This window comes from Heliangelus exortis, chromosome 2 (genome assembly GCF_036169615.1).
Source record: "Heliangelus exortis chromosome 2, bHelExo1.hap1, whole genome shotgun sequence".
Classification (NCBI taxonomy): domain Eukaryota; kingdom Metazoa; phylum Chordata; class Aves; order Apodiformes; family Trochilidae; genus Heliangelus; species Heliangelus exortis.
In genome coordinates, this window is record NC_092423.1 from 137809152 (window position 1) to 137831561 (window position 22410).

The following is a 22410-nucleotide window of genomic DNA, read 5'->3' on the forward strand; positions in this document are numbered from 1 at the left end:
GCAAGAGAGCAATCCTTTATGTGTTTAAAAAATGGATGCAGTAGTGTTATGTTGCACAATTATTGAGTAAAATCAGTGTTACTATTTGGCATTGATGCATTTAGAACTCATTCTGTGTTGTTTAGGGCAACTGATAGGTTTCTGAGACATTTTTAATTCTTTCTCTGTAGATGGTGATTCATTTCTTCCTGTCCATTTGGCACTAGCAGTAAAACCCTATTGGATGTTACAGGTTTCTCTTTAAGAAAAACATGTATAAATGAGCAGAATGTTAATTAGAATTATACTGATTTGTTGCCTCCAGCTGGCTGTGAAGGTCATACTGGCATATATTTTACACTCAAAGCAATGTTTTTCTTAAGCAAACATGACAACTTAGGCAATGGAAAAAGGCTGTAAGGCTTCTGGATTTGTCTATTTGTTTTAATAATCACATACTCAATATTACTTCAAAAACCATTTTTATTTTTTTTTAAATAAAAATCATGCCACTATATAAAATAAATTATAAAATTCCAGGCTTAAAAAGACCAAGGTGACTTCTACTACATAGTCATGTTCTTCATGATAGCTTCAGATCTCACACGAGAGGCTGGAGGTATGTGCAAACCTCTAAATTTGGATGTCAGTGAGATGAGTGGGTGTTGTACATGGAGCCAGGGAAGCCAATTGAGTACAAACATGTAGAGACTTCACCCAAGGGTAAAAAGGGAGCGCTGGGCTGTGGAGCAGGGAGAATGATCCTCTGCCATTGCAGCTCCTCCTTGCTTCTATGCTTTGATTTAGAAAGGATGCAAACCAGACCCTTGGCCTCTCTGCATGCTGCTAGCTCACTGGTGGGATTTCCTCACAGCAAAGCACCAGCTGTTTTTTGGCACAGGTGTGTGTCGCAGAGGTTGTAGGATTTCCCTGAGGTGTTGGAGGAAAACATGCCACTAGTTTGGTGTTGGCTGCATGACAAAAGGCCAGTTAAATAGCTGTCCCTCAAGTCAGCCACGTACAGACTGGCTGTACGGGAGAAATGAAATCCAAGTAATACCCTGTTGCAAAAGCAAGGAAGCATGCTCCCAAGTACAGACATCTCCTGTTATACTTACACTCCTGTGCTTTGGCAAGCACATGAAGTATGTTTGTGTATCTGCATATACACACATGCTAAAAGCCTTAGCACAAGCAGCAAATGTCTTAATATAGGCAGTACTTCAAGTTTTCATTTTTATGTGGCTGACGTGAAACAGAACCTTAAAAAGACTGAGTCCTGGCATAGTGCATTCAAAGCTCATCCTCTGATGTTCTTCCTCCCTGTAGTATTCCCAAGGCTGTTCATAGATATCAGTGTAAGTCATGTCATTATAAAACAAAGGGCTGGAAAATGTTCTGCAGAATATTATAACACATAAATCCTTTGATATACTTACTACAGTTTTCTAAAAGTTAAGTTCTTGCCTCAAGTAACAATTAGGAAATTTTGCTCCAAAACTTTGTCTAATTTTTAACTTAGGATCCCACAACATTGCTTAAATAGCTTTTCTTGCACTCTGCTTTTAACTCACCTGGAAGATTATAGAGAACAATCCTGTTCCTCTCACTTTTGGTTCAGATAACTCTAGACTCCCAAGCCAATGTCTGCCTCTCTATGCTCACAGGACAGGCTCGTCATTTTTCATACCAACATGATGCTGCTTCATTCAATCTCTTTGAGCTTATCATTCATGAATGAGGACAGTATGAATAATACACAATGTTTAGGTGATGTCCTGTGGTATCATATACAGTGACAACAATTGGATTTCCCATCATTTCTGGAAGCATCTCAGTACAACCTAAGATTGCCTTTGGTTTTTGTATAGCCTGTTGATAGCTTGAAGTAAAAGTTTAGTAAAAGTTTAGCTACTTCATATTCAGCTACTTCTTATTCTTTGTTGCTTTCAGCCTTCAAGTCCTCAGTTTTCAGCAGAGCATTTTGTTGTTAATGCACAGCTTTGGATTTTATAGTCTTACTGGTCCCTCCATTTCTATTTTTGAACTGTGAAGGTAATCCATTAACAGTTTAATCACCTCTTGTTGATGCAGAGAGATGGATCATTACTTTCAGTGAGTGTTTAAAAATTTGCATCAGTTCCAGTGTTCTTTTATAGCTTAGTGGTCAACCACTGGAATTCAATAGAATTCTGGATGACTGTGAAAAGAACTCTCTAGAATTGTGTGTTCTGTCAGTGTAACATTCTGCATATTGCAATATTGCAGCCATAGGAGGTTAAAAAAAGCATGAATCAGTGCCAAAAAATAAGAATACTTTTTTATTTAAAGAAATTCAATACAGAGTGCCTTTTTTGACAGTATTTTTTCACTTACTGTTTTCATAGCTTCCTTCAAATAACAATAACACTCAGTAAGGCAATTTTACTGAACATGCAAAGAGGGATGCTATTAATTTAGAATGGGGAGAGGTAAGCTAAATGTAATCATTTTAGTTCATCATACTGTGTATTGAAAGAGTATTGCATCTGTACTCATTTTAAGGTGAATCAACGTATTTGTTGGAAATGAGTAAAACATCTTGAATCATAGTGTCAGTATAAAATTGTCTTTGCTAACAATAGTACCCAGCACTAAGAGTTTTATTACTCATTTTATTACCTATCAGGCACTGGCTATTTGTGCTTAATGATGCTCATGGTTACACAGCACAATAACTGATGAAGAGTTCTGCGTAGAGGTGGAAAATAATTACTAAAAGCAATTGAGATATTACTGCAGTATGATGTATTATTAATGATGAAGACAGAATTTTTTTCTCTTGCTTTCAGCAGGACTGCCAAGGACTATGGAAAAGAGTGCAGTTTGGTGCCTTCCTGAGGAGCTTAAAATACTGAGAAGAGCTCCTGCAGGTCTGCAGTGGTCAGGCTGAGATTAGTCATGCTTATAAAGACTTTGAGATCACAGGTTACCCAAAGTGATAAAATGCCACAGCAAAACTATTTGTCACTCGTTGACAGGGTGGGAGCCATGTAATAGCTGCATTTGGGATAAGACAACTTGGCTAATTCCAGGTCTCCTGTGGATTTCTTGGGTTAACTCTGGCAGATAAATGACACCTTTTACTGTTAGCACTGAAAACCTGTTCAGTGCTGCAGTGCTTTCTGTGTGTCACGGACCTACTCTTTTCCCATATGTGCTGAGAGGTGGGTGGGTGGAAAGACCTCCTCCTCATTTTTCAGGAGGTCTGGAACCTATGATTCAAGAACATAACAAGGTAATACTCTGCTTTTGTCTGTGGATGAGCATAAGAATTGCAGCATAAGGGACCTCAGCCTGTAGGTTTTTTTGGTTTTTCTTTTTCTGAGAGAGGAGCTGTCTCACAGCCCCTTGTGTCCTTGCTGCAGCCCCTCTTCTTGACTCCAGTGATGCAAACCTGCAGTCCAGCATCCTATTCCCCAGTTCCTAGTCTACCTCTCCATGTTCCTGAATGTCAGTGCTAGTAGGAATGGCCATAGCAGTAGGACTTGGGATGTTTGTCTCATATTTGCCCCACTTAGCATTTCGAAGGAACATTCACCTCTCCTAGCCATGTTACTGAGATAACAGGCCTGCACTCCCTGACACAAGTGAAATTGACACACAAATTTCATTGATTTTTGCTGACCTACCCTAATACCTACACTGCTCCTTCCTCAGTTTTCTATCAGTAAATTTTTTTCTTGTGGGTGATTTGCATTATCAGTACAAAACAGTGAACTTTTTGCTACTGTCTTAATGCAGTCAAGGGTTGTCTATACTAACAGTTGTACTGAGGTTTCTGCACTTTGAAACTTCAGTCATGTATGTTAGAAGTTTTCAGTTTAGATTTGAAAAGAAATCCCCCATAAAGTGAATCCCCATGGTACTTACTGAATTAGTAAGCCTCAGAATATCCTTGCAATGAAGACACAGAAAAAAAATGTGAATAAAACCTGGCTGATGGACATGAGAAAGATGTCTTGTTCTTCAGTGAGAAATGCATCAATCAGTTCTTTTGGGGATCCCCTAGTAGTATCATAGAGACCTTAACCTGCATGTGTTGGTCCCATGAGTGTTTGCCAGCTCATCCACACATGAGTGAGAATCACAATTACATTTGACTTCTTTATAGAGAAGAACTCTGAGTTCCTGAGTTCTGGCAGCTTCAGCCCAGAAAGCAAACACCCGGAGCAACACAGGGAGGCTTCCACTTTCCTTATGACTAGGGGAAGGTGAAATAGTAACTTGACAATATTTTGTGGTTTTCTTTTTTGTAAAACCTGGTTTTATGCTTTCTAGAGAGACAGAAGCTTTCAAGGGATGAATGCACAGACATCTGGAAGTATTATTCATATTTGTACACATTTTTATTAAAAGTGGAACGGAAGCAAAATGGGTTAACAAATGGAGAGATTCACAGCTTCCCGTGGACATAAGGAGAAAATGTTGTAAGATCTGTCACCTTGCCAGATACCAAGATGTGATGCTTCTTGAAAACAGAGGTGAATAAATGTTATTCTGATTTGACTATACTTTTAGACAACCCTCTCATGTGGATACATCACAGTCCAAAAGAAAAGCAAAGGGGAGTCAGCAGTCCACTGAGCATGTTCCTTTAGGGTGTCAAACCCTAGAAAAAAAGCCAACATAAACATTCCAAAACTGATATGAAAATAATCTAAAAATCTTACTTACATCCACTCTTTTACCAGATCAGCAATGATACTCAGTGCTGTTTTAAATGAAGACCAGACACATGCTCAGATTATATACCCTTCAGGTTTAAAAATCCAAACATTGTTTTTGCCAGTGGTCTCTAGCTTTATTACAGATCAATACAAATACACAGATCTAATTTCCCTTGCAGTCTAGAGTACTCACAAGGGAGGGTGTGGGTCTGAATTTCTGGACTGAATTTGTAGGCTTAAGGTGTGTCTCCAAGAAATCTCATTTTGACTTCATCCTAGACCCTCAGCCCTCCCTGGGTCTGTTGCCCAGAGCTTGCTTTGACCCCCACTGCTATTAGTATATCGTGGGTATGAATGATGCCCTGTGCATGCTTGATTCCACACTCAGTAGCCTTATTGCCTTCTGAGCCTAAAAAAACCACAACCCACAAACTTCATAAAAGAGGCAGCCCCAGTGTTTTATTTAAAGCCACAGGAGCACAGGTGGACCTTCACTTCTTTGGAAGCTTTGGGCTTTCCTCTGCAGTGCACCCAGAGATGGTTTATCTGAAATCTCTGGCTCTCTGTTCTGGCATCTCTTCACATTGTCTATGGCTGTGGGCAAAATGTGTAGATAAATACCATGATGAGAACTCACATCAGGAGCTGCTTTGAAGCCATCTTCTCTAACCCAGATGGTAGAATTCCTTCTGTGCCACAGCTACCAACACAGAAATATCTTCATTCTATTCCCAGTACAACTCCGTGTTTCAAAGGGTATTTTAGCTCCTGTGGATATCAAGTAACAAAACTAAGTGAATGCAGAGATGGAGCATAAATAGAAAGAGGAACAGGCAGCAGCGAACTGCTGACACTTCAGCTGAGACTTGGCAAGCCTGGCTGGAAATGCTTGTCCCAGAAATACACATTGCATTTGCAGAGTACCTTCATGATCATCTCTGTGTACAAAGTTTATATTGTCACTGACCTATTTTATTCTTTTTGCTGACAGCAGAAGTTTAGTGTAAAGGACACATCATGTAGTTCTCTGTTTTCCTGTGTCTCTATGTATTTGCAAATTCCACCATGTGCTTATTTGTTTGGTAATGCATTGTATTTAGAACCCAATTAAAGCCTGTGAGTTTTAACTCTCAGTGGGAATTATGTTTCTAAGTCACTGAGACACTTTGCAAGATGCTGTTTTTAGTAAGATGACTGTGTTCCAAGCTGCAAGACAGTTCATAAGCCAAGCTTTGTCAAACTTCAGAAAACAGCCAAACTTTGTCACCTTTTGGAGGGTACAAAGCTGTTCTGTTTTTATCAGAAAGGGGCAGTTCTACCTCCCAGTGAAGCACTGATGATGTCCCTGGAGAAGAGGAGTGGAAAACCTGGGTGTGCTCTCTAGCCACCATGAATTGTCCTCATCTGTGGCAAGATACTTTTTTTCTGTCTGTGTAATTTTGTCACAAAGGACACTGTGGCTTGCTTTACTTGGAAATAAGTGAATCCTTCTCTAACAGAAGTTCCAAAAATATGAAACTTGTGAACGAATTTGAAGATTGCAGAAATTTGCAACTAAGATTGCAATGGTTTTCCCCTCTGCATGGGGGATTGGGCTTGATGATCTTCAGGGGTCCCTTCCAATCCCTGACATTCTGTGATACCACAGTTAATTTTCAAGGAATCTAATATGGCTTTGTTCAGAGTATATCTTCAAGTGAAAAATTATAGTAATTAGGTGCATACTGACTAGCAGTGCTTGAGCTGGGCTGCGTAGTCACAGTCACTGAAGCTGAGGCTACATACTAAAGCAAGGTGTAACACAGTATTAACTCCTGAGCATGCCATAACTCATCTTTGATGGCAGAGTACTCTGGCACAGGATGTGCTTCATGCCATGCCTAGTTACAACATCAGTGTATATAATTCAGTAATTAGTATATTCTGAATTTTAAATGATCTATTCACTGGTGTTTTTTCTTCCATTAAAAAAAAAAAGTTGGTTTATAATGATGTATTCTCTGACATATATGATACATATGTATAGGTACAGTAGTATGTGTAATGATCTTTGATATATACAAATATATCACATAAAATACAAACTATATATAACATTTTTATATATTTGTATGTATTGTACATATAGGTACATATGCACAGATATATGCAAACACACATAAATCATGCATATATATGCTTGCATATGTGTGTGAGTGCATGATTGCTTCAGGAAAGTGTCTCACTGGTTAAAAGAGGTGAATGAGTGGCAGATGAAATACAAAAGTCTTCGTGCCACTGTCTATCCAGTGTCAGGAACCAAACTGTTTTCTTAGCATTTTTACTGAGCCTTGCTAGATAAACATAGGGACCATATAGGTTGTACCAGGAAATGGTAGATGAATTATTGAAAACATTAATAAGAGCAGGAGGCTTTTTGTCTTGTCATGCATAGAAATCAGGACTGAATGGTGTTCTGCAAGACATATGATAGCCAAGCACAAATTACTAGACTTAATAGAGGTAAATAGCTGGGTGAGATATTTGGACCATGGTCAAGTTAGTGACAGTTCTCTTCTTCAGCCGACAGAGTGGCCTTCTCTGACTTCAAACTCTAGTGCAAGCAGTACCTTAACAAAATCTTTACTCAATGGTTCAGAAATTTCAAGAATATTTCCCTGGTGGAAAACAAAATGCTAGTTTCATGTAGCTGAGAGAGAGCTTTCCTCCCTTCATTCTTAATTTCTTAAGGAAAGATTTAGATTTTTAATTTATCGTGACTTTTCTGACAGTTGGCAAAGAAATAACATGACGGCCTCTCAACAAATAACATTGTTCCTTATTAACTCTGAACATGTTTACTGTGAAGCAGTGTAAGGGACCAGCCCTCAGGATGTGTATTCTGGGAAGTGGTGTGAAACCATCATTAAAGCAAACCCCCTCCCCACCCCTGTCCCCATCATGCATATCATGATAATGATAGAGATGAGGACTGGAGAGCAAAGTGGGCTTAGGTCTGCTCCAGTTGTTCAGTCTGATGTTTCTCAATCACAGTTACTCATTACAAAACAAAGAACAGACAGGCCTACAAAAGGAGGGGCTGTAGTGGTGGGCTTTGGGACCAGTCCTCCTCAATTGCCTGGCCCAAGACTGGTGATTTTCTGTTATCTATCTGTCTTAACTTTTCTTTTTCTACTCTCTTTCTTTCTCTTTCCTAAAATCCTTAAGTAACACAATGCTTAGCACAATTGTTTCCCAGGTTGAGCAGCTTGAACATCCATGATATTGTGACTTTTGTGAGCTAAACAATCAGCCTTTATGATTGCACACCCTGAGCATATCTGAAAATTGAAGTGTCAGCTTTTATGAGTTACTCCTATAGTTCTAATTAAATCTTATGCTCAAATACAAACCTTGAGTATTGTTTCACCTTAATTTGATCAAGGGTATTCAATAGTTGAGCATTTCCTTGGACCATAACATTTAAGCCACTGTCCTGGGCAGGGCCAGGTCTGACACTATAAGGTTGGATCCAGCTGCACCAAGGCTTTGCTCTGAGAAGGAGTTTAGAAAGCAAAGGGGCCTGATCTGTGTCTCCCTGGGTGCCCTGTCTGGGTTGTGACAAGCAGAAATATGTCCTGGGTTGGCCCATTGAATGCTGTGCCAGCAGAAGGCACTTCCATTTGGAGCAAGGGTTGCTACATACTGTAAATTAGGAGCAACTCCTGTTTAGACAAGCCCCCAAGAACACTGTTCTGGCATGTGTGTTTGCAAATACAGATTATCTTTATTTGTTTTAAGTGTGAATAAAGAGCCCTAGATATAAACCTGTCAGTATTAAAGGGTTGTGTGTGCCTGTTAACAGTTCACAGGCAATTGCTCAACCGCCTGACTTCTCACGTTGTTTTCTGCAAGTAGGGGGAGAGTGTGGCCCCAAGTACAGTACCTGGCAGGTAATTCTGAGTAACATATGGAATTATATAGGGATGATGTACTGGTGTGCACAATATTGTTTTCTGGTGTTTAGCTATTAAGCTGTGGAAAGAGAGACAACTTTTCAAAGGCTGGTTGAATCAAGGTGTCCCCCCATCCTCCCTTGTTCACCCTCTCTCTTCTCCCCTCAAACTGGTCAGGATTTGTAAGTGAGTAAATTCTCCTAAGCAGTTCTTGAAAAAAGCTTCTTTTAGTGAGAGAAATGTGACTGATGTCAAATTAGGTCTTTCCTAATCATCATGCAGAATAGCTGATGAAAAAATTATTAGCATTACTTAAGGGAAGATGTCAAGTTCTTTTGATAAGAAACCTGCTTACCCTTGCCATAGAATAAAGAATTTACCATGTTGCTTGAGTGTTGGTTCCAGTGTATAATTGCATTCACTGCTACATTTTTTATCCCATTTGATTTGACTCTTAATAAGCATTTCTGAACATGGACACGTTTTTAGAATTCCTGCCTAAACTTTTGATTTGCATACTGCAATATACGCTCAATAACTTTACTTCAGGCTTTTACATTTTTAGCTCAAACTAGGTACAATTTCAATTTATTAAGATCCTTCTCCCTCATAAAGTTTCAATTTTAGCAGGTTTGTAGAGCTGAGGAAGCACTGACAGAGAGAACAATATATGTCACCAGGCAGAAAATTCCCTTTCTGTTCTTTATTGCAAATAAATCAACACAGACATAATTGCTATAAAATGCAGGAAAAAATTCCCCCTTATCTTTGGAACCGGATAAATTTGGTTTTTTTCAGGTTTCTTGAGGCTTATGTTGTCATGCTCTGTTTGATTTAGTGATTTTGAAACCTCCTAGCAAATTTGGATCCACTTCAGAAAGTGGGTAAATATAACAAAGATTAGGAAATTTCTTCTAGTTTTAGGGATATAGGCAAAAAGCTATATTGAAAGACCCTGTAAATGCTCTTTGTGAGGAAAAATGTTGTAGTGACAGAGAATTTGAAATATTTATAAGCTCTTCTGCTGCAGGAAAGCCTTCAGTCAGAATTTAAGACATAAATACTAATTTCTGGGGTTCTTGGCTACTGGCTTTTTTGTGGAATGCCAGACCAGTGTTGGCAAACCCCCACAGGGTGTTTGGACAAAGAATTTCACAGAAGGGGGTTTCCTTCTGTCATATGAACTTCCATTTAGATCTACACTAATGACTGGAAGTTGTCTGCATATGCATCACACACTTTTTCCGTATTTTTGTCCTTGCAAATTGTTGTGTGACATAAGACTGGATGAGCATTTACAGAACCTGGAATATTTTGAATGTAAGGCTCAGTCAGACATACTGATAATTGCATGTTCTATAATTAAAACTGTGTAGGCTTTTCTTTCTAAGTATGGCAACAGCTGTTAGGGCACATCTGGGAAAACATGCTTGCAGCAAAGGTATTTTAGCTCAGATAATTTCACATTGCATGGGATATTTAGAAGCACTTCTTTCCAGAATGCTAATCTGCTTCATCAGTAATTTTAATATAAAAGTCTTCATTTTTTTATCATCTTTGCAAACCCAGTTTTATATTCATACTGGCCTTTCTATTATAGCTTAAGGCTAAATGCTGCAAAACAAAACCATTTCTTTGCTACTGTTTTTAGATAGAAGCCTATATATACCTTGCCTAATGCTCTAGTAATATTTTATTAACTGATTTCATCCAAGTATTTTCCTCTTGTTTGATTCCAAAGAGAAATAATTGTTTCATACTGGAATCACATTGAGAGGAAAATTAGTCTTATGGCTCGACTCCTGCTCTGTGCTTCTTGAGGCTCATGTTAGCACCCCTCTGTGCTATCTCACTCTCTGGAAAATAGAGATAGTTGTACTCCTACAACTATAGAATTATTCAGAACTTCTCTGAAGTCAGTGAGTGTTTACAAGGTACTGGCCACTTGGAAATGAACAGCAATATTTCTGGTTGTGGTAGGAGCCCAAGGCATGGCACTACAAAACCAGAATGATTAAAATAAAACAAGAAAGCTTAAAAAAACTGTAAAACCCCTGCTAGCTATTAATTTATTGATAATGTTACTATTTCTTTTTATTTGGGGAAGAATGACTAAAAATAAAAATGCGGAGGTGCAGAACCTTTACTGAGAAGGCAATATTCTAATCAGGATTTTGTGTTTAACCCAAGCAGCTCAAAAATCAACCAACCAATCAATTTGTTTTCATGATAGCGAGGAAGATTTTGCAGATAGATAACATTTGGCAACAATTCCCCAAGTGAGAAATAATTTTTCTTTTATTTAGAGAAGGAGGCAGCTTTTTTATGCTAGATAACATTCTGTTGGAACAGTGTTGCAACTGAATTTTAAATCATAAATACAATGCTTGCTGTCCAGCTGGAGGCAAAATACAGTTACCAAACCAAGGAAGAAACCACAGCTGAAAAAATGAATGAGATTAAAAAAAATAATCCATGGCAGTGATAACTGCAAAAGAAGAGTAATATGAAATTTATTAGTGGTAACATGGGAAAATTAATTCCAAATTATTGACAGTTTAATTGACCTGCAGTCAGTATTTTGGTGGGCTTAGTACTGCTGTGCTGCTCTTCATTTTTTATTCCTTCCCACTGGGCAGCAAATGAGTTTTCCAAGCATGGGGTTCAAAGGTGGACATGTGGCTCTCTCTTTCATCCAATACCTTCAGAGCCCATCCTGTGAGCAGGGCTCAGGTGCCTCTGATCCACTCTTTCCCCAGTCTTGCTCTGTGCAAATGCCACTCACAAGCTGATTTGCCCCCCAGGCTCCGGCTGCACGAAGAAAAGGTCATTAAAGATCGGAGACACCACCTCAAGACCTACCCCAACTGCTTCGTTGCCAAAGAGCTGATCGACTGGCTGATTGACCACAAAGAGGCCTCTGACAGAGAGACAGCAATTAAACTGGTGCAGAAATTACTGGATCACAGCATTATCCACCATGGTAAGTGCAGTTATCAGCTGCTAAAAGCTAAATTTGATTAACTGCTATGAAGCAGAGAAATCCTGCTTCTGCTCTTCAGCCAAGTATAGGACAGGTGGATTCTTTCCCTGCCAGAAAGGGAGCATCTCCCCTCAAATGTGCTGCTCCGTGAGGTCCCCTCTGTCCCAAGGGGCATGGAGAGGCTGAAGGGCTGTGCAGTGACGTTGTCGATACAGGGTGAGGAATTCACTGGAGACTCTGCTGCTGCTTCTCTGACTCCAGAGCAGCCCCAGCTGGATTCTGTCCCCTTTGTCCCTGCTACCCTCACCTCCCTGCTCCCCAGAGCACAGCTTTCCAGCTGAAAAACCCATCTGAAAAATCAGCTGGCAAAAAAAGGTCATTTTTCTCACGTGGATTAGTTCTCTGGCCCTATCCCTCACACCAGCTGCACAAACATTAGTGCTGGTACAGCTGCAACAAAGTTAGTGGTCCAATTGTGCCCTGATTAATTTTCTCTGAAACTTCTTGTCTATTTGAGATCTGTTCCTTTCAGCTTCTTGAATAACAATTTAGGCTGATGAAAAGGAGACTTCCAATTCAGTGGTAGCATTTAGTTGCCTTTTGGTACACAAAAAGTCTAGGAAGCACACAAACAAAGATGATCCAAGCCTTTGATTTCAAAAGTGCAGTATGACCCATTTCAAAAAGGCAAAGCATACCATTTGTTTCTTTCTTAAGAGAAAACTGAGTGACTGCAAACACGAATATCGACTTTATGCAGGGGTCACTGTATGCACAGCAATACTGCTGCTATCTGCAATACATAACACTACCTTAATTAAAGGCAGAAATGCACATATTGAATGAGTGCCACTTCTACAGCTACTCCTTGCCTATTAAATTAAAATTCTGGGTTGTTATGGAAACTGGGACTCACGGTAGATAGTTAAAGAATAAAGTAATTATAGGGTATTCAAATCTGACTACTTAATCCTCTATTGAGAAAATGTCAGTGAAGAGTTGCGTGGATGCCTGAGTGACTGAATTTAATTGAGCAATAGAAGTGTTATTGCTGAATGCTGGTTTAAAGCTGTAACAACCTTCAAAGGTTTTCTACCTCAAGGATCCAAGTGCACACCAAAAGTTCCATATAAATTTTACATACAGTCGTGTTTGTGTTACACATAGAGCAGATGTTTCTAGAAAATGTTCATGAATTGCACTCAATTTAATAAAATAGTTTGTGAAGTGAGCTAGAGTAAGTTCAGAGACGTTCAGTCATGTCCTGCAGGATGCTCAGAGCATCCTTTCAGCAGCTGTGTCAAGTGAAAGGGATACTATTTACTGCTCTTGCAGTGCAGGAGGTGGGCCCAGGTGTGGGGGCTGACAATGCTTCTAGGGGCAGCTTGGTTAGGATATCTTTCCCATTAGTTTATGCCCTTGCTGGGTATTTACAAGAGCCCATTGCCACCTGCTGTCTCATAAACCTTAGTTAGCATTTCTCTGTGTGCTTCTGTTGTACCTCCTCTTTGCTGGCTGGTGTGAAAGAACAAATGAGACAGCTTTCAGAGATTTTAATTTTGACGGATTCTGCAGTAAATCTCAGATTTTCTACAGTGTTGCTCAACTGATACAAGTAACTTTAAGAAATTTGCCAATCCATAAGTTTTTGTGTGTCCTACACTTGTGGCCTTTCCAACAAACAAGTTACAGAATGTTTTCATCAAAAGGTTTTCTGGGTATATAGCAAATGGATACTTCTTTTTTTTTTTTTTTTTTTTTTTTTTTTTTTTTTTTTTTTTTCTCTTTATTTTTCAGCCTTACTCACAAAATGAGGAGCACCAATCCTCTTCACCTAGAAATTTGGTTACCGGTCTGAATTTTTTCTCCAGACTTTCATCAGTTATTAGAACTGAATAAAGTATTTTGCTCAGAAATACAGGAGTTAGGCTTTGTACATGCTTGCTCTGAAGTTCTGCAGTGGTAGATGCTAACTGGATCCTCATATATTTTATATTTCAGTCTGTGATGAGCATAAGGAGTTCAAGGATGTCAAACTGTTCTACCGCTTCCGCAAAGACGATGGGACATTTCCCCTGGACAATGAGGTGAAGGTGTTCATGAGAGGACAAAGACTGTATGAAAAGTATGTGGCATTCTCTACCCATAATGTGTTGATAAATAGTACCATGGGATGCAAATGGTATTTTTTAGCCTAGTTTGAATAGTCAGAGGCTTTCAAATCAATCAGGAGTGGGTCTGAGTAGTTCCATGATTCTAGGTGGTAAACCTTTTCTCTCTTTTCCATTTCTCTTTTGATTTTCTACATGTTGTCATGTAGCATTTTCTTTAAAATGAAATAGCATTTTCTGATGTTCTGATTTGTTAGTACATCCTTTTTCAGAACCCAATGTCATTATAAGGCTTTACACTCTGTTTTGTAAAAAAAAAATTATTAAAGGATGATTTTCCATATAAAACTGTAATCATAAGACCTAAAACATTAATACAACAAAATGTACTGAACAAACGGCTACATACTTTTGAGACTCCATGTCTACAGGAGGTAAGATTTTAAATAATAGGTGAAATTAATCCTCAGTGTTCTAGTCTGCAAAGCTGCTACATCAGAAAGGTTATATTAAAAGTAGTTTCTTTAGAAAAAACCAACACACAAATCTAGTCAGGAGCATCTAATTAAGATCTGAAACAGGTAATTATGCTGAGATACTAAATATCCCACTGGATTACTTCTGTCAAATAACTAGGCAGTTTAAACATACTTTCCAATCTGTAATTAATGACATTTTTATTTATGATGTGGAGATTGTGACAGTACTATCAAGCAGATAGAACAAAATGCATATTGGCATATGCTACAAACCAATGCAAAAAGTTGTGATTTGTTATTTACTAAAAAACTTGAGGTATTGCTCTCAACTTGAATGTCACCCGCCCTCATGCTTGGTTAGAGCAGGGGCAGGTAGCAGCCAGGAGAGATGCTGTGTTTTCTGGGTGGATTAATTTCGTTTCCCTGTTAGAATGAAGTACTCAGGAAGATGCCAAAGCTGATGATAAACGTTTCCAAGGTTAGAAGACTCTGAGGGTCAGTTTGGTGAAGGAGCAATCAAACTGAAATATAAACAAATAATAGCAAATGCCACTCCTTTTGTTGCACCCATCATATAAAATTCCCTGAGACTCAGTGACTGTGACTATTTAAAGGAAAAAAATAAATTGTATAAGACTCAAGAAAATACACCACTGTGGAAAAAAATCCTTCATTGGATGCACTGGAACCGATGAACTGAATCACCCACCTCTGAAATCTTCTGTGCCTTAAAAGCACAGCTTTTCCTCCTTTTGGCTCTGTAATATGCAGTGTCTGCAAGACTGGCCAATACTGTGAAAAGCTGACCAGTGTGTCTAGAGTAGCAAACAATTTTTTTTTCTATTTGTTTTCTGTACTTCCGAGTTTTTTTTGGTGGTGAGGCTGGTAACAGTTTTCTGCATGAAAAGAGCCATGGTGGGAAGAACTCTGTGCTGCCAGTGTCTGCTTCCATCCTCTTTCTCTAAGTGGAGAATTATCCCCAAACAAATGTCAAGTGTCCAGTTTGTCCAACACTATTCTAGCAGAAAAATGCTCATAATAGTATCAGTTGTTCCCATGTGGGCAAAGGAGTTAATGCCAAAAGTAGCACCTGTATCTAAATATAACAGCATCCTCATGAGGTAATTGCTCCTAGACAACGTATCTAAAGGGTTCAGAAACTTTTAAAACCATCCCTGAGTGCTAAATATAGTATAGATTAAGAATACCTGGCATTTCAAAATGGGTCTATGACGATTAAATCTAGTTAAAGTTCTCCATGGATCTTTGACAATATTATATGTTCTTGGGAGATAAGAACTTGGGCTACCTGGGTGACACTTTGTTTAGCAAATCCATGTGTAGAGTATTCAGATTTTATTCGATCCCTTGTCCATGCACACTTGTTAGCAACACTTTCATAGTTTCACTGGATGCATTTTAAACTCAGTATCTAGTAGTGAAAGTCAGACTAGTACAGAAAGAGTGTTGCAGTTACATGCTTATCTGTAGTATATCTGTTGTATCAGCTTGCTGATACTGTTGAGAAAGAAAATATTAATTCAGTGCAATTAAAATAGCTATCAAATGGCAACAACCAGAGAAAAGCCTTTATGAGCAGATGTGAAGTCACTTACCAGTACACTCAGCTTGTTTATCAGAAATGCCTGTAGGCCTAATTTCAAGAGAAATGATACTATGCCAAAGGAAATCTCTCTGAATCCAAAATATTTTTTAGATCTGTGTTTAATTTTCACTAGGCTTTGCTAGTTTAAGATAGACGTTATAATACTATTTCCTGCTCTTCCCCACCCACCACACTGGCTCAGGAGTACCATTACATTCAGAAGCCAACATAGTTTCTGCTTGCCAAAATTGCAGACACAGAGTCCGAGAGCAGTCCATGCAGATTTGTACCCTCAATAGGTAAAATGAGCAAAATGCTTTTATAGGATGAGGATGCTGTGGAATGGGCAGAGGACTGGAAGTGCTTAGCAGGTTCCCTGCATTCAGACAGTTGTTTTGCTCTGTGCTCTCCCCTGGGACAGGAGAACATTAGGATTGTCCTCCCAGTGAGGAGTTCCCTTTCCCTGTCTCCCTTCTGAATGACTATGAAGATCCCTGTAGCCTGGATTTTCCTCTCTTATGGCATCACCTTCCACCCACTATGGACATGTTTGGTGGCTGTACCTGTGAAATTAGAAGATTTAAAATCAGTCTCTGTTTGTGCCATCCCTTCATTTGCACTGAAACAATTAATCAGTTCAGATCCCTTGTACATCATTGTGAACTTTGGTAATCCTTTCTTGTGAACATGCTTTAAGTTCATGACATGTTTAAGTTCTTAACTAGAGGTGAAAATTGTTTGGTTTCCTGCAGTCTTGTCTGAAAATTGTGGAATAGTTTATTAGATCCAAGAATGGTATCATTTTTCATACTCTACAGGACTGATCAGACAGATTGAATGGAATAAATATGTTTTTGTTCATCAAAAACTTCCCTGAAAATCTTAAATAAATCTAGCACCAACCTTTCATACCTTTAAAAAAGAAAATCAAGTTGGGCAGGAATTCTGCTTTTATGATGTTTTCACTAAGTTTTGGTCAGGCAGGCAGGATTGTTGTTTCTGGTGCAGTTGAATTTAGGAGCTAGAGGTCATCTCATGATGTTGACTTTGACTGAGATTATTCAACCAGATTTCACAACAAACAAAGTGCAGATTTATGTTTTTAATTTCAGGAAATAATTCAGATAATTTTGAGACTGCATTCTTTGACTGTCTTTCATTTTAACTCACCAATGGTTAAGTCAAATTTATCCTCTGATGCAGATATTTAGATAAAACAAGATTAAAATTTTCTTTTGGAAAGGGTTTGAATTTCAGTGTTTGGCTAAATACATTCTCTTAAGGCAGAATAAAACCAGTTTTAGCAAATATGCCTTGACATGAACAGCTTCATAGTTTATAGAAACTAGGAGAAAATGGAAGAGATGGAGGCAGTTTCTGATTCTGGCTAATGAAAGGCCTGGGTTTTGGCTGATATAAATTGGTGCAGCTTTGTTGATAGCCATGAAGTTACAGTGATTTACTTCAGTTAGTGATGTAGGTCTATGGGTTGCTGTTTCTGGGTTTGTTAAACTGTCAGTTTGTGGTGTCTGTTTGTTCACAAGTCCAAATCCTTTGCAGTGCTATTCTGGGCACATGCAGAAGGGTGTGAAATGTCAAGCTGAGTGTTTTCCCACTTGATATTTTTCCAGATTTCTTTTGTCTCTCTGTACATATCTGACAATTAGCATCTCTTTTTCAAGGACCCCTCAATTTGAGACTTCAATGAGCTGGTCAGCTAATTATAGACTCATCAAAGAACAATTAACATAATCCTAAGGATTTTTTTGTTTGGTGCCTGCAGAGCCTGGGTAACCAGGTCTGGATAACCATGCACCAGATGGTATGAAAAGACACAAGCTTTGGCTTTGCAATTTTTTCTGGGGGGGGGGAGGGGAAAGAAGCCTGGTAAATGAGACACATTTAAAGATGGTCCCTTGGAGTGCTATCTGTATTATATTTGTCTGGGACAAAATGTTGCCTTGCATGCAGATGCTTGTAAATCAAAATATGAAAAAGAATAGTCTTTACAAGAGTTCTGGAGTCAGCACCTTGTCTGTTCTGGGAACAGACTCTTGCTTTTGGCCTCATCCCTGACTTCAGCTAATTCTCACTTTCTTAGTTTGTACTTAGCTCAGAGATGCAGGCAATGACCCACCAACATCTAGACATGCAATTCACTTTTTCTGCTACTGACACACAGCCGTGGCTGAGCAGCCTTTGCCTGGCTTGGTGATACGCTGCCTGGTCATCAGATCCATCCAGTTCATGCTTCTGGTTAGCTCCTGTTAAAGTCAAGGAAATAAATAGTTGAAATCACAAGGGTCCTGTCAAACCTCCTCATTGTAATTTCAAAGTCTTTTCTGTGTTCTTATGGCATAGATTTTTCCAAGGGCTCCCTGAGGAGATGGTGTTATATTCCATGAACTCTGGACATAGTGGTAGTTCAAGAAAGAGAGAGCTCATGGATGGATTTACATGAAATTCACATTTTTGGTGAGAATGGCAAAGACTAACCACTTGCAGAATGTTCCTGTTACAGTTAAGTTATCCCCTTAATTTCAAATAGTTTTTGAAAGGAGGAGAAATACTGGTGTTACGCAGGAAAAATAACCATGCCATTCTTGAGCTACTTTTTTGAAAGTCTCACCACTAGTCTTGTTGTTAGCCTGTAATAATAAAATAATTATGAAGAAAAATGAAATTAATACATAAGGAGGCTATGGTGCTTGGTATCCTAACAAAATGAAACAAAAAAAAGTGGGATTCCATATTCAGAGGGAGATGATTTCTTCTTTTAGCCTTTCTTCTCTTTCAAACTCTAGTCTTACTTTTTCATTGACAAAATACTGAGCTTTTTAATACTGTGTCATTGTAGGTTACTAGAATCGAGGAGAACATTATTAGCATACTTGAGCTAGGTACATGACAGTTGCTCTGGGATTTAGAGACAACTCAGGATGTTCCTCTGAACTGTGTTACATGGACCCAGCTGAGGCACAGAGACTCTGAGGCTCAGATGTCAAATTGTGTTCAGGTGTGTAATGTCATCGATTGCAGCTCTGTCACTGGGAGTTGGATGCTGAATATTTATCAACCACCTAAATGACAGAACTACCTTTTTCTCTTCCTCTTGAATTTTTCTTCATCTGTTTTAAAGCTTATGGGGACTACTTCGGGGCATAGTCCTGCTAAATAGAAAAAATAAATAGGAATTTTTAAAGACATGAATCACAATCTTGTGCTTTTAGGCTACTTTTCCTTCAGAGTTAGTTATACATTGATTTTTAGAGAAGCTAAAGAAGTAGGCAAAATGTGAAAAAAAAAAACTTGTGTGTTTTTTTTTTTTAGGGGAAAAACAAGAAGGCATTAACTTGCTATAGGGATATAAGGCCTAAATTTTTTTTGACTAAGCTGTTGTAATTCACATCCTAAGTTTAGACTGATAGCTTGAGGAAAGATTTAGTAAGTCAGTGAAAGGTTCACTTAACATCAATGAGCGTTGCCAGAATAGATCTGGAGTTGCTTTTTTGAAGAACCATATTACCTACCAATTTTTCTTTTCCCCATACCAGGCTGATGAGTTCTGAAAATACCCTTTTGCAAGCCAGGGAAGAGGAAGGAGTCAAGTATGAACGAACCTTTGTGGCCTCGGAGTTCCTTGACTGGCTGATCCAGGAAGGAGAGGCCACCACACGGGCTGAAGCAGAGCAGCTCGGCCGCAGACTTTTGGAGCATGGGATTATACAGCACGGTGAGAAATCTACCTCCAGGTAGCAAAAGCTACACTTTTTGGAACATTTTCTTCAGGTCAAATCATGTGGAAGAGCTCCTGTCTTCTTGGTCATAGTATGTCCATGTTTAAATAACTTCAGGTAGGGGTTCAGTTAACTTTATTTAATAAAAGAGTGGATTTTTTAAAAGCTTGTGGTCTTAGTTCTGAAAATTCTGCTTCAAATGCAACGTAAAGGCAAAATTTGGGATTGCATAAAAACATAAGGATATAGATGAAGATCACACTTGTGGTAACCAACTTGTAGAACTTGTTATCAGTGACACATGTAATTGAGATAAATAGCATTGTAAATATTGAGTAGGAATTAGAGCCATAAATAAGCTAAATTTTCTATGTAGAACAAAAATGACACTTCCTGTATATCTTCCTACTTGAGGACAGGAGCAGAGCACAATCTGATGCCAGAAAAGCAGTTTGCCTTTTATTCTTGTTACAAAGTCATTCCAGTATGTTTGGGCAAGAAAGAGAGTATCACTTACAGTGACATTATATTTGGTGTAACTTCTTTGAGGCAGGAATTGGGTATTTTTTTTATGATCCTGCACAATGTGGCTGGCAGATGCACCTTCACTAAGGAGCTCTTTCTGTTAAGGGTAGAAGAGAGGTATTTTTCTCTCTCTACTACCCCAAGGATGAAGAAATTGCAACAAAACCCAATTTATATATTGCAAGTAATTATCCTGCTGGTCTAAATGTTGTCACATCAACACTAATTCTGACAGAGAACAAACAATTCACAGTATTAACAGGTTATTAATGTGTAACCTGGGTAACAGGTTACAAGGTGATGGGTTGACTAGGCTGCTTGTTGCTTGCTATCTGCTTTGTGAGAAAAACTAGTTTTAAGGGATATAAAAAAAGGGTGCATCAGTGACCAGCAGTTCCTTCATGGTTGTGACCATGCTGACATTATCTGCAGCTTCCAATTACTACTCCTCAATGTTTACAGTAATCACCTTCCACTTCTACAGTTACCTCTGTGCTTCCCATGATTTACAGTGCCAGCTGCTTGGAGCTTGACAGACAGGGAATGTATAACTCCCCTTCTCTTTATAGCAGCAATGATTTCATTCCTATTTTTACCTGAGTCTTTTCTGTATGTTATATATAATATAAATTTCCTTAAGAAGAGAAAGAAAATGACAGCAGTAGATATTTGCTGCTATTGGTGTTTTTACAGAGGAAATAAAGTCAGAACTTGATAAAGTTCTGGGTTTACTTTGCTATTGAAATCTTTGCAGAAATCTTTGAAATCTTGAAATCTTTGCTGAGAAAATTAGGATGTGACATTTATTGCAGATCAACCATTGCTTCACTAATTAAAGCGAATGCTCAACAATGCAGCTTGGCAGGGAAGTAATTTTGCCTGCATTAAGAGGGGTTTCTGGGGATAATCCTGGGTGATGATGGCCCTGCTCACCTTTATGGATTATGGAAACTGGCTGCTTTTGCAGATTTATCCCCTGCCCCTCCTCTTCTAGCAGTCAAGAGCACATACAAAGCACCCTGTTAGAAAGAGATTTTAAACTCATGAAGTGACCACAGGCAGGGCACCTGGGAATTGATTGATTGCTGAGGAAGTGGCCTTCCTATTCAAAGGTGCCATCATCTTCCTCACTCAGCTTTTACAAGGAAAAAGGAAATTCAGTTGGGATTTCATACTGACTTGATGAGGAAACTGGAAGTAAACCAAAACTCAGTAGTGTCACTGAGATTTATCTTTACCTGTGGATGTGCTCTCTGCATGATCCTAAGCAGGAGGTTTCATTATCCTTTGGATTTCACTGAAATGTTCTATGATTGCCTAGATAGCATTAGGAATATTGATGAAAGTACCAGCAGAATTAACACAGAGCTGATGCGGGGTTCACCTTAGCAAGTGGGCATTCTCTTTGCATTTTGAAGGTTTATGTAATGCTGGCTTTCTCTAAGAAGGAAGCTCCAAAATAGAATTTCCCCTGTCTCAGTGAATTCTAGACCCAATTAAAAAAAAAAAAAAAAAGAAAAAAGAAAAAAGAAAAAAGAAAAAAGAAAAAAAATCTGTCTTTTAGTGTAGTAAATTCATTTCACCATGCTAAGCTCCTTTGTGTTATATCTCATCAGCAGTATCAAAATGTTATTTGACACTAATTGGCATCCTTTGTTGGCAGAACCAGCAGAAAGACTCTCAACTGAACAGGAGTGGAGAAGAAAACATTTTCCTGCTCTAAAGGCAGTCTTTTGCTGGCAGTATTGTTTGGTATCCACAATATGGAATAAAATAAAGCTTGCTCTACTATTTTTATGAAGTATTTATTACTTTATCTAGTGCAATAGAAAGTAATAAAAATAGTTGCATCATGTCACCAATCTCATTAGCAATTTTCCAGCCACATTCAAATTCTGCAATTTTATTTTTACTGATATGACTTTCACTTCAATTGCTCACTGAAGCCCTATTCTGCAGCTGAGGTTCTGTATTCAAACCAGATTCCTGACGCATTTATCTTCACTTCAATTGGTCAGATTCAAGCCAGGTTTCACACAGGAAACAAACACTGATGCTAATTTTAAAAAGGAAAACAGTGCTTTAAGAGGTATTGCATAAATGCTGTAAAAACATGAGATGTTTCAGTTTAAAAATAATCTTCCTGATCTCTCTGGGCATTTATAACTGTGCATGTTTCCCTTACCATACATGAAAATGTTGAAAGGTCCTCAAGCTCTGAATTGCTTCCTTCCAAAATCCCACTGGCACATGCAAATCATAATGTACAAACCACCATTTTTACAAATCAGAGCCTGATGTCCTTTCCTATGGACTGGTACCCCCAGAAACTTTGGAATAAAAAAA

The 22410-nt window shown here is 38.6% G+C and overlaps 1 protein-coding gene across 3 annotated transcripts in view; it reads left to right on the forward strand.

The window, feature by feature from the left end:
- The window catches only part of DEPTOR (DEP domain containing MTOR interacting protein), a 72233-nt gene that overhangs the window by 15831 nt on the left and 33992 nt on the right, over positions 1-22410 (forward strand). For all 3 annotated transcript variants that reach the window (XM_071738279.1, XM_071738280.1, XM_071738278.1), the window contains 3 exons: positions 11428-11606; positions 13608-13731; positions 19357-19535. In XM_071738279.1, coding sequence (XP_071594380.1) covers positions 11428-11606; positions 13608-13731; positions 19357-19535 — 482 coding nt within the window. The remainder of the gene's footprint in view (positions 1-11427; positions 11607-13607; positions 13732-19356; positions 19536-22410) is intronic.